Genomic DNA, 13,198 nt, shown 5'->3' on the forward strand with positions numbered 1-13,198 from the left:
GGATCATTGTGTAGCTGCGGACCAGTGATACATTCAAAGTCTTCTTGTAAACTTTCACTTTCACTATGTAACAGTTACATATTGACGTTAAAGTTTGTCATTCCTGCTATTAACAACTAACACCAAAATTAAGTATCATTGTACTCAAGGCCAGGATATAAAATCATAAAAACACCTAAATTGTATTGTGGCCTTAATCTGAGTGTGACTTCAGATAACGTGCATACTACATGAAGCAAGATATGAATACATATACTTATGTATTCATATCTTTCAATGCTACTTATACACATATGTGTAAAGTAGCATTGAAATGGTTGAGTATTTCTGTGAACCAGTGAGGAATTATTTTGTGCAAGTGTTGGATGGCTGTAGGATGTTCAGCAGCCTGAGAGTAAGAATTAAAAATACACATGCATACATGTATATGAGCTTGTATTTAGTTAAAAGGCAGAATGAATTGTACTGCTTCAACCTGAACCGTCTAACCCTAACCCTCAGAACAGCATAAACAAACCTTTGTTTTGGAAAGTGGAACAGGTTGGGTATCTCTTCTTTTGAAACCCTTTTAAACTTTCTTTTAGGTACAGTATATTTCAGGCTTCCTTCATTAGAACTAGAACTCATTATTTTAGTTTGATATAAAATACTATCATACTATACTATTTGTAGCTAAACAGATGTAGCTTTGTCACAGGCCCCTGACTTGCGGTCCACCTTTTTTTCTCAGTGGTTTGAAGTATACTATATTCAAACAAAATGGAAGTTCAGTCTGATTAGCAGGCCAAATTAGATGTAGCATATGTAATGTACACATGTGGGCAATAGTGTAGGAGAGTGAAACTTGGGATAAACATTCACTAAATAAAAATCAATCAAATCAGTACTTGATTTATTGATATTTCAGCAGTTCTTAGTGATGGCCACTGTCTCCAGGTCTGTTTTTTTTTAGAATTTTCTTCAAAAATCATCATTTCAAAGAGAATCGCTTCATGCTTTGTTCTTGAGTTTCAGTCATTACTGATCAAAAAGTGTTATAATCTGTTCTGTACTGGCTAATGTTGGCGGCATTGGCTCGGCAGCATGCGTGAGTCAACAGGAGTTCAGTGGGATGACGAAGCTCAGTTAGGTCAGAGCTCTATCTGCAGGCAGGTGATGTCATGGTAAATATGTTAGTGTATGATCATAGAGGGTATTAGTGTAAGTGATCAGTATTACAGTGCTGCCCTTGCATTTTTGTAACCAACGCAAAATTGAAAGGATGAAAGTCAGAATAGTTTTGAATAGTTTGGGCCCCTTTTTTATCATCCTGACACACACACACAAACAAACTGCATTGCTAACGATATGTCATCTAGAGATTAGTGTAAATTTTTGTTATCATATTTTCACCTTTTTTCTCTCAATTTATCTAATGAAATTGAACTGGAAATACATTTTAGATTGACTGAATTAAATCAGAAATTGACTGTGATTTAAATTGTGAAAATGGCAAACAGTTGTGTGGGTCAGCAGTGTAATGTTAAAACTGTTTACCAGCTCTGAATGTCTGTGTGCTATACAGTAGTGGACTGTACGGTCTTACTTGTGTGAGCATAATGCAAATAAGTTAATGAATGCCCAAATAAGAGCATTAAATTGACCTCTGTATCATAAATACTCAATTTCACGACTATTTCACGGCACGACTACAAGTTCAGTGATGTAATGACCTTTAAATAATTCATATGAAGAGAAAAGTAAAACAGACTGAGCTGTGGAGAAGAAGAAAATCAATGAGGGCGAGAGAGCACAAATGGTAAAGAAAGAGGTTTATATATATATATATATATATATATATATATATATATATATATATATATATATATATATATATATATATATATATATATGAGAGAGAGAGGGAGGAGTGAAGAGAAACAAAGCAGACAGGCGGTCAGCCAGATGGATGGGAACCCCACCCAGGCTTGTTTCCTCACTGCCTGCTCAGTGCAGTGATAAGCAGCTGATGAGGAAGTCAAGTATTATTTTATCAGGACATGAGAAGGAGGATGCTCATTTCTGTTTGCTGAGGGGGGATCTGTGAAGCTCTGGCCTCAGTGTGATGAAGATACTGAAGGTGGGTAGGTAGTTTGATGCTTAAAGTTGTTAAACTAGAGGCTTCATTATCCCCTTATCTAACTTTTCTGTTGGCAAAACCTTACTTGAAATTTTAAGTAAGGTCCTGGAACGCGATTTGATTTATATGTAAATGAATCTCAGTGTTCGTACTGTCAGCCTTGTTTCCATTCTTTGTGTTTGTTCCGCATGCTTCCTCTTAATTAGTTCCTCTTTCTCTCTTCCCTATTTTACAGTGAAGCCACAAAACATCTCCATCCGATGACCTCACAGCCACCCGATGGGCCAAAAGAACACAAATGATAAAGTTGATGGTTAATTTCGACATCATCTACTTCCCTGAACATTTCAGTCTGAGCAGAGAGATTTACAGTGTTTTTTCTTGCCCTACGTGTGTCTTTCTGGCTAAGGAACGTGGTTTGCCACCCAAATTGGCTCAGTCTGTGGAGTCCCAGGCTACTGCCAGTCCTGTTTAGCTCTGGCATAAAGCCTCAGTAGCTCTCCCCTGAGAAGTAGTTTACTCCCCCCCCCCCCAGAGCTAGTGGCACACCATTGCAAAGGAAGACCGTAACCCTGGATGAAAGCCCTGTCTTGAGGGGGAGAGTTTGTGAAGCCTGCAGGGTGCTTGGATCTTCCTCACCCCTTCTTAGCTTGTCAAACTTTGACCAGCCGAGAGCTAGTTTGCTTTGTTGGACATGTAGATGCTGCTAACGGGGTTTTTGTGCCCATTTAGGAAGACCATCTAGTTGTGACACTTATAGCTCAGAGGACGGCCCATCCATGGAGGGTCTCGAGCAGCTTGACATGGTGGGCGATATCAGCCCCGCTCTTGAGGCCACTGAGGACTTCATCCACTGCATGGATCGGATTCAAGGCCAAGGGCCGAGCCAAGCTCAAACAGGGACCCTCCAGCCTTCCAGGCAGCCTAAGCAGCTGCAGGAAGTATCCAGCGCCGCACTGGGGAAGCTGAGCTCCAGCGGTGTGTGGAGCCTGCTGGCTGGAGAGCAGCCAGAGGTCGGGCCTCTAGGCCTGGCCTGGGCTGACAACTTCAGCATGTTGGGGCTGGGAATGGGCTTGAGGCATGGCAAGAGAAGCCGAGCCCGCTCCACCAACGACCTTGCAGCCCACACCAAGGAGTGCACCAACAACACCGCCAACTCCTCGTCCAGCGCAGCCTTTAAGAAGGGACACAACCGGTCCAGGTCAGACGTCAACTACCGGCCGTCTGCATACACAGACAACGGACTGCCCACTGTGGACTGCAACACTCTGAAGAACATGATCCTCAACCACCAGCAGGATGGTGAGTTCATTTCCACACTGTGAGTCTCTGTGATATGATGTAGAAAGCGGTTGTTATTGAATGTGTGAGTCCAAATCGTTCAGGCGATGATAGAGCTGCAAAGATTAGTTGATTGATCAGTTATTTGAAAATTTAAAGGCAACAGTGTGAGAATGTTTGGGTTTTAGACAGTTCATCAGGCAAAACAAACATTAGTCAGGGCTATCAGGACATCCACTGGGCTCTGGGAAAGATTAATGGTAGTTTTTCCACATATTTTGTCAATTAAATGATTAATTGAATAAAAGATCCACAGCCAAATTTATTATGAAAATAATGTAACTATGTGGCGTTGACATTTTGCACTTTTATTTTTGGGTACATAGAAATATAGCTACCTTTATACCTAATTACATGCAAAGAATATTTATTTAACATCCAATTTTTATTACTACTTGTATATTTTACTTAATGCTTATACTGTACAAATGTAATAATAATTAGTAAATTATTATAATTACTATCATAATAATAATAATAATAATAATAATAATAATAGGTTACATGTGCTTTAAAGTTAAGTTATATTACCCAAAATAACAATATCTCTGTATCACAATATAAAATGACATACTTTATACTGTGGTACTGAAATCCTAAAATATTTTCTCCCAGTGTGCATAGATCTACTCAGATATTACACATATTGACTCACAGTAAAACAGGCAATATTGGCAGTAAAACAAACCTCTACTCTGGATTATCCAGAGAAAATAGTAGTTTCTCTAAAAAGACATGCTGCTGTTGAGTTTTTTTTAAATGCAGCTTTTTAATATGGGCACCACAAACAAAACTTCATTAACCTCCATTATATTGAGGTGGTGGCAGAGTCTCAGCAGCATAAATATCAAGACCTTGAGAATAAAACTACTATCTGCAAAGCCATCACTTAAGATAAGTGAAAAAATATATGTTTTTGGTTGAAGGAACCCTTTAATCATTGGATTTGCCTAATTGGGCATTTGTGACAGGAAGAGTCGTTGTTGCTTTGACTAGTTAAAGATGTCATGTCCTCTGTTGACCAACTCAGTAAACCTGATGTGATTCTTAGCCAAGAGGCTGGTCCCTACCTGTCAGAAACATGCACACCTCCTCCTCCTCTCCTATGATCGACCCCCTGTTCACTGGAAAGCTTTCGGCTTGCTGCAGATCGGGGCGTATGCTGTACTTATGTTGAAGCATCCTTAGAGAAAGCAATAATGATAGAAGATGATGATAACTTGAAATGACACAGCTGTGCTATGACAGTCAGTACTCAGGCAGAGAGCCCAACACACACACACACACACACACACCACACCACACCACACCACACCACACACACACACACACACACAGCCGCACACACCGTTTGTTTGTGTGTTTTGGCCATCTGAAGGCCTAAGGAGATCCTAAGGGATCCTGAGGGATAATAGCCTGTAATCCTGTCAGCAAATGGACTCAAATGAGGCGAGAGAAGAGGCAACCCAATTACCCGGCCCCTGATACTGGCAGGATTATTTAGTATTAGCATATGTGTGAAAAGGCATCAGGCTATTTAGCTTGGCTGGATGTGCATTGAAAGGAGAGAAGTAGGAAAAGGATGATAATAAGCAGAAGGCAGAGTGATTTAGCTGAACCTCGCTATGTCTCTTCATTCACATTGGAGAAAAAAAAGAAAAAGTAGCTTGTTTGCCTTTCCATTAGTGACAGCTGGGGATGTTTAGATGGTAAATGGAAATGATGACCATTACAATATACACAATACACATGTGTACAGTATATGGGACCAAACAGGCTGTATGTGTAGCTTTTATTAAAGCTCTCTAATGTTTTATAACATTGCCCACTGAACTCTAAAGGCTTCCTGTTGAGTCTTGTAAATAATAGGTACATTTTTGGTTGCACATTTTGTTGCAAGCATTCCTCAATAATTAGATTATTCATAAAAATACAAGGTCTGGGCAAGAAAACACATTTTCAGATTCTGAACAGGCTCAAACATAATAATAAAAAGAAGATATACATATAACAGAAAACTGCTTTTAATATGAAAATATGCTCCTGTCCTGGCAGATACAGGATGCAGCAAGTTTGACCACCAGAGTTTCTTTGGTCCGTGTTTATTAACTGCAAATAGCCAATGAACATGTTCCCTGACTAAAGATCGAAAACTTGCTGAACAACACATACTGACTCACTATGTGTGTGTGTGTCTCATTTCAGACAGTCATCCAAAGAAGTTCCACCGGTCTATTTATGTATTTTAGCTTCTGCCTCTCAACTATAATGATCTCGGTAGAATTTCCTCTGATTTGGAAATTTTAGGTTGTCTCATCATCATCATCATAGTTTGCAGTGACTAGAGCCAATCTGCTTCTGTTCACGTTCATTTGTTTATTTCTGTTGACATTTTTGCATGCATTCATGCTTCCTCTTCCTCTGTATCTCCTTTCCTGTTGTATCTGAACTCACTGTAACACATCATTCACATCTCCCCCCCCCCCCCCTTTCTAAACTTGGGTATTTACCACTGTATTTACTGACTCGCACAGACACACACACTTGTTGACTGATGTGTAAGTTCTTACACCTCTAACGTGCCTGTCCGTAGAAATATGTTTGTCTTAGACTGGCTACCTATCCTGTGTGTAACCCTACTCTAACTCTCACCAGTGCATTCTGGGATAGCTTCTGCCCACTGTGCACCACAAACAGGATAAGCACTGTGTTGGTGTACCCGTGTGTGCCTGCAGGTTCCTTCTCCTGCTGTTTCCTTTGCAGTCTGTGTCCAGGAAACTGAGGGAGTCAGTTAGATTGTAAAACGGCACATAATATTATGATTGGGTACCTAATCAGTGGGTGAGTTTTCTTGTTTAAGGCTAAAGCAGAGCATCTTGATTGACTTGAGGGCAGCAGTCCTGGATAATTGATTTGCAGAGCTGAGAGAAAAGTGTCAATTCTGGTTGAAGGCTATATTAGACTACCACTGTAATGTGATGTCAAAACCTACGAGGAGGCGATGAAGGCTAATTGAACAGAGCAGTTTTCCTCTCCACAATGCCTAATTCTCATCTCGACCCTCCCAAGCGTGAAGACTGCCAATCAGCCAGACTTGATTCCAGCTAAACTTATTTGCATATTCATTTGTTCCTTTAGCAAAACGTTTGTTAAAATGCAAAGTCCGAGACCCAGAGTGACACCATGTCTACTGCTGTTTTGATAAGATTGATGAGGCACTTGACTCGCTGACGTCTAGTTAACAGGAGCTGTGAAGGATTTAGCGTTACCTTTTTTCCTCTGTGAGCGATTTAGCACTTTAAAGACATAAAATGCAATATCTGCCAATTAGACTGCCACTGGTGGGGGTTTACAATCAAATCAGTATGCGGGATTGGTTTAGCGGACGGGAATAGGGGATTGTTTTATTTTTAAGTAAACCTGTAAGAAAAGGCTGAAATTTTTTGACATTTTGTTTAGATGTCTAGGTTACATCTAACCATGGTTCTAACAGCATTTCGGTAACTATTTCAATGTGGAGCATCCTGACTACATATTGAAATATAGTAGATAAAATACTGTCTAAATAATGATTGTATACAACTAAAAACTGTTCCCTTTATAACCAAAATGTATCTTAGTCTTAATTTTAGATGTGTACATGTCTTTTGACTTCCAAATCACCAACTTGACAGCTAATAGAATAGGTCACAGTTGATCAGTCCTCAGTCTTTGCTGCCCCATCTTAAATCCTTCATTCATCTGTTTGTTTCTAGTTTTATACTATAGCTTGTTGTTTTTGTTGGCCTGCTTTGTGTAGCAGGTGCTTCTCTCTCTTCCTCTTTCTAGTGGAGCTCCATATGGTTGAGGTTGAAACAAAAACAGGACGTTCAAGAATGATAAAATCTTGGCCCAGTATTTGGTTTCATTGGGTGATGTGAAATGCTCGGTGCTTAAACCATGAGGTGTGGACCATGAGTGTCCTTAAACTATCTTCCAATACTGTTAGTATTTACATGCCTTTTCTTAATATTTGTTTTGTCTTCCTGAGTTTAGCTGTCTGAGATCTGTTGGTATTGGCATATAATGGCAGATATGTAAACTACAGAAATCCATGTTTTATGGGCTGCATTTTTATGTGTTATTGACATACATTTTTTGTAATTCAAAGGTTCAGTGTGTAATTTAGGAGGATCTACTGACAGAATAATGCAATATAATATACATAACTATGTTTTCAGTGGTGAATAAAGACCTTACATAATGACCGTTGTGTTTTTATTACTTTAAATGAGCCATTTCTATCTACATACACTGCGGGTCCCCTTACATGGAAGTTGCCACATTGCGCGCCATGTTTCTACAGTAGCCCAAACGGACAAACTACTCTACAGAGCGCTTTCGTCACTATTTTGAATATGTATGAAATAGAAAAAATAGTAGTAGTAGTCGTCTGATTTATTAGAAGTAAGGAGAGGTGAAATTTGGACAAATAGAGGACCAGACATATTATTTAGCACAAGAGCTGACAGATCTTGTTGGCCAAAGTAGTTTCTCCTACACAAAGTGTAGTGAAACTACGCAAAGGGAAGGGTGAGCAGTCACTACACCGGCTGGTTGCAATTCATAACCCTCACCACTAGATGCCACTAAAACTTACACACTGAACCCTTTACGTTTGTTATATTATGCATTTTTTGTGATCTAAAGTTACTGTTGATTACTGTAAGTTTTCTCAAATGTAAAATATATTTACATCAGCATATCACAAAATGTGTTTATGAATTGGCCTCAAAAACATAGTATTCATCAGGCTCTAATCGTTAGGCATATTATGTTTTCCCTTTTCCAGTCACGTAACTAATTTGCATATCTGGTATTGCATAGGTGAAGTTTTCCTTTGTTGGGGATTTTACACATAAATAGGAATATTATATATCAGACAAAACCAGGACAGCAAGATGTCATACCAAATTTTGGTGTGGCTGCACTATTCTATGTATCTGGAGCACTTCCTATTTATTTAAGAACCTTGTTGCAATCCCTGTGATATATTTTGTATTAAACATTTTAGGATAGATTTACTGTTGGCTGGCATTTGTCACAAATGTTTTGTTTCTCATAATATAGGCTGGACCAGTTTTGTGTCCTAGTAGAGGTCACGCCTGTTGTCTACCTGAGTCTCTGAACCCTCATTATTCAAGGAGAAAACGCAACATAATCACAAGAGGAGACAGAGAGAGGAAAGCCATTATTTAGGGTAAAGCAAACCTGAGCAGAAAGGCCAAAATAGAAAGAGGCGTTGCCTCTGGCCTTCAGCTCCGGCTATCTCTTACCAAAACACCAACTTCAATGTCAGAGCTGCAAGCCTGCGAAAAGCTACCTTGTGCAGGAAACTGGCCCATCTAGGTTAAGGTTCCAGAGAAGCAGCAATTTACTGGCTAAGCGATGATTATTTAAAATGTACGGATCAATGGCTTGGACGTGGAGTATGGTGCAGGAGTGGTTTGAGAGCCTTTTCTGGCCAATGTGATCCTAACCAGTTTTGAAGTTACTCTGGGGCCTCTAACCCCGGGTTGGCATAGCTTTTAGTTGCCTGCGGCAGTGAGGAGAGGTGCAAAGCTGGCGGCGAAGCCATAATAACACAACAGATCTGTAAAATTTGAAGTACATTTCCCTACCACTCCTGACAGAACTCACTCGGCCGTTATCTTAGAATATAAGGAAGGGCGTCTCCTATGCTGTCAAATTGTATTTCTTAACTGGCCTTTTTAACAAGCTCCATTAACAATGTGGATAAAAGAAATAACAATGACCCTGCAAGTTGAAAATTGTTTTGATTTTTGATTTGTTATTATATTTCTTTGTCAAGAAAAGGCCAGGAGATACGTGTTATTGTTCAGAAGATCTGCCCTGCTCTTCTCTCAAATGTGGTTATCCTTATCCATCTGTGTCTCATTTCTCCCTGTTGTCCCTCTTTGTCTAGTTGATAAAAGCAGCAGTAGCAGCAGCGTGGTGAAGCAGGGTGCGATGGAGCAGCGTGAGGGGCCCCGGGGCCGATGGACACCCTGCCACGTTGAGCTGACACCCTGTGAGCTCCGGCTGTACACTCTGGACAGCAGCGCCAACCGCCAGCTGGGCACCGCCTACTCTCTGTCACACTGCCAGAGCGTCATCTCCCCGGCACCCAGCAGCCAGCCAGGCCAGATCACCCAGCCCGTCGATCAACGCACGCTCCAGGCTTTGTTCTTCAACAGCACGCGTCTTCAGCTGAGGGCAGCCAACCAATGGGAGGCCATGGAGTGGAGGCGGCTGATGTGGGAGAAGGTGCAGGCGGCCAGAAATGTGAGGCAGGAGAACCACCAGCGTAAGACCGGAGTGGAAAAGCAACAGGTCGTCAAGTTTCCTGCACCCATGTCACCCTCCTCGTCGCCCTCTCCATCAGGGCTCGACACCAGGCCTGATGGTGACAGCGACACTCCCACCTCAGCAGAGGCGTCACTCTCTCTCCAGCCTAGTTCTGGCGTCCTGAGCAGACCCACCACCCTGCCTCTGTTCACCCAACGCTGCCAGGACATCCTCAGAGCAGGTCTGCTCCACCAGCTGATGGATCAGAACAACTGGCGGGCCTTTACCTTCGTCTTGACCAGATCTGCTCTCCGGGCCTTCCCTACTGAGGGCCGTGGGTCTGTGTCTCAGCCTGTCCTCCAGTACTCCCTGGCTTCCTGCTTGGCAGTTCAGCACGATCAGGAGCCAGAGAACGGAGAGCCGTGGACAGATAGAGGGGACTGCTTCCAGGTCGTTTTCCCCAAAGTGGTAGTCAGACTTAGGGCGGATGATCAGCTCAAAGCCCAGGAGTGGGTGGAGGCCCTGCGGGAGGCGGCCAGAGCGCAGAGGCCTGCCCAAGAAGAAGGGGGGGAGTCAGGAGAAGGCGCTCCAGGCCTCCAGGGAGTGCTGCTGAGATCAAAACCAACCAGGGATAGGAGACAGCGGGAGGCTCAGAGAGCCAAGCGGCAGTCAGTCACCACCAGTTTCCTCAGTATACTCACCTGCTTGGCTGTGGAGAAGGGGCTCACTGCTCAGAGCTTCAGGTGTGCAGGTAAATGACCTACACACACATACACACACACACATACACACACACAGACACACACACTGTTGTATAAGAAGATTACATGGCAGTGAGAATCATTAAATATTAGCCGTGTTTTTCTCTATTTTCCTTTCAACACAAATTTACCCACCGAGGTTAGACATTTCAACATGGCATCCTCAATCTCAAGACTCCTCACCTAACTGCCTCCCAAGACAGTGTGTTAAGGGTATACAGATACATTATCACACACACATTGTTTGAGTCTGAAACAGAGGTCAGTTATACCTTCAAATCCTGCTGTTCTGAAACATGGTCCTCTTCCATGGTCCCATCAAGAAAGTGCGACTGCTTACCGCCATTGCCATGAAATAAGACTAGACCCTGTTTTGATTTCACTTGCTAATAGACATTTTCCAGTAAACCCTCCCCCAAAAAAAATTTAAGAAAAAGATCATGTGGGGCATCCCCGTAGCTTAGGGGTTTAGATGCCAACCATGAACCGCAGTGTCCCTGGTTCGAGTCGTGTTACTGACGGTTGGTAAGCATTCTTAACATATTCCCAAAAAATAGAACAAAAGTCGTCAATTCAGGGCAGAATTATTGAGGAAAATATGAGAAAGTAAAATTGGATAATATCTTTCTGAAGCTGTGTTCCAGATCCACACTATTGTTTATACTATAATATAAAGCCTACTAATCTTCACACTAGTGCTGAACAATTAATCGATATCTTATTAAAATTACAAAAGGGCCTACAGCAATTTTCAAATTGCAGGAGCTACAATATTTGTTAAAGGCAAAATGTGTATGAAAATATCGTAATGCTGCACAGATGTCCTGGCCTACACATCATGTTCTACATACTGAAGAATACATCTTTGTTTGGTGCAGATCTTTGCGAAATTCACACCATAATCATTTAAATATGTTTTTCAGTGAAAATGAGAATAAGTATGTAAAAATGATTGTTCTCTCCATTTTGTGGCAAATCATATCGCAATTGCAAAATAATTGTAACCCTTCTTAATACCATACTTTTAGCACACAAAATTAATGTAAATTACTATTTTATTCACAACGTGTGCCAAAGAACATTTCAAACCTGGATTTTGTCATCATGCCACTGCCCACAAATAGTTTTAAAATTGCTTCGCAGCCATGTTATATTAAAGTGAAATGTTGAATGTCTCAGTAGAATATTTGTGTTTTCTCTGACAATGTATGATAAACATCCCCCTCAAAGATCCCCTTCAGACATTTTTTGACAGAGAAGACATGAAAATATACTTGTGTCTTTCTACCTTGGTAAACATTTTTTAAATGACGTCTGCTCATTGAAAAATCCAGAATCTATGAATTCTGTGAATGTGCAGATTTTTTTTTTAATTAACTGCTGGACACACAATGTCAAAACCTCACAGTCAATGAATGAGAAGGAAAACATGTGTCATGTCCTTATTTGATATGAACCCAATAAAGCATTTCAAGTGGTTTTATTGTTTTTATCTTTAACAGAAATGCGTAGAATGTTGTCTCTTCAAATTCATCTATACCTTTTCCTATCAATCTGCAGTTTTGGGTGTTTTTCAGAATTTAGTCTTTACTCTTTTCCCTATCCTGAACCAATACTGCCTCTCTCCCTCCTAAATTATTACTCCTGTTCGTCTCCATACCAGCCTCTTGGACATAAATGGCAGGCGGTGCTTTTACTCTCCCTGGGTGTGAAACGTGGGCTTCCTCCCTCTCTCTTAGGAGGGCTTTGAATAATCACCGCTCACCTCCCTTTTTATTTGTAACAACTGGCTTATTAATGCAGGGCTGTTTGAAAGGCCAGCTGAAACGGGAACAAGGACAGAGGCCGTCTAGGGGCAACTGATGATAATTGGTAGGCTTAAAGCACCGGAGGAGAGGAAAAATGGATGAATGAATGAATAAATGAGAACGAATGAAAGCGGCCTGGGGATGCTACAGTGGTCAGGCTTGATCGTAGTTGTTTGATTGAAGGGTTTCTGGGTAGAGCTGGATGGGAGGGACAGCTGGATACGTCCATTTTTTATACAGAGCACACCTCTGCTCGCTCAGTCCATTTATTTCCCTCCTTTTCTTCCCTTTTTTTTTTTCCTTTCACCAGTTCATTCACACTCACAGCCTTTCCCCTCTTTGTCTCCATTTCTCCCTCTGTCCACCCCCCTCCTTTATTTGACTGTATCCCTTCTTAGTCTCCTGCAGTGTTCCTTTGCAGGTCCTGAAAACAGCCTTTTACACCGTTTCAATTTGAGGCTTTAAAATTGCATTTAAGTCCACGAGTTATTGTTAGAGGTCTTGTGTTTTTATAGGATTCTACTTTTAATTTCATTTGGGAAATTTGTCTTTAAAATTCAAGCTCACCAGCTTTAAGTTGAACTGGACACAGCATAGCCTATCTCCCTCTTTACTGGTTTTCTATTCTCTGCTCTACCCTGGGCCTCACCTCTGCTTGGTAGTGTGCCAACTCCTTTTTATTTAGATGAGGTCCAATTTTTCTGTGCTAAACAAATAGACATCTATACCTGTTCCTGTCAATCTGTCAGACTGTCAGAGAAAGAACTGTTTAAGAGAAAGGGAGGGAGAGGTTTGAAAGATATACGCTAGTCATTGCTGAAATGTTTATTCAGTGAATTGTT

At 41.3% G+C, this 13,198-nt stretch overlaps 1 protein-coding gene across 4 annotated transcripts in view; it reads left to right on the forward strand.

The window, feature by feature from the left end:
- The window catches only part of plekhm3 (pleckstrin homology domain containing, family M, member 3), a 48,041-nt gene that overhangs the window by 545 nt on the left and 34,298 nt on the right, over positions 1 to 13,198 (forward strand). For 3 of the 4 annotated variants that reach the window (XM_038721039.1, XM_038721038.1, XM_038721041.1), the window contains exons 2-3: positions 2,355 to 3,421; positions 9,426 to 10,538. In XM_038721039.1, coding sequence (XP_038576967.1) covers positions 2,899 to 3,421; positions 9,426 to 10,538 — 1,636 coding nt within the window. In that variant the 5' untranslated portion in view covers positions 2,355 to 2,898. Of the gene's footprint in view, positions 1 to 1,987; positions 2,120 to 2,354; positions 3,422 to 9,425; positions 10,539 to 13,198 lie in introns of those variants that run through there. The other variant, XM_038721040.1, reaches the window with a different exon arrangement.

This window comes from Micropterus salmoides, unplaced genomic scaffold (assembly GCF_014851395.1).
Source record: "Micropterus salmoides isolate LMB-PRFRI ecotype aquatic unplaced genomic scaffold, ASM1485139v1 Ms_hic_scaffold_15, whole genome shotgun sequence".
NCBI classification, from domain to species: domain Eukaryota; kingdom Metazoa; phylum Chordata; class Actinopteri; order Centrarchiformes; family Centrarchidae; genus Micropterus; species Micropterus salmoides.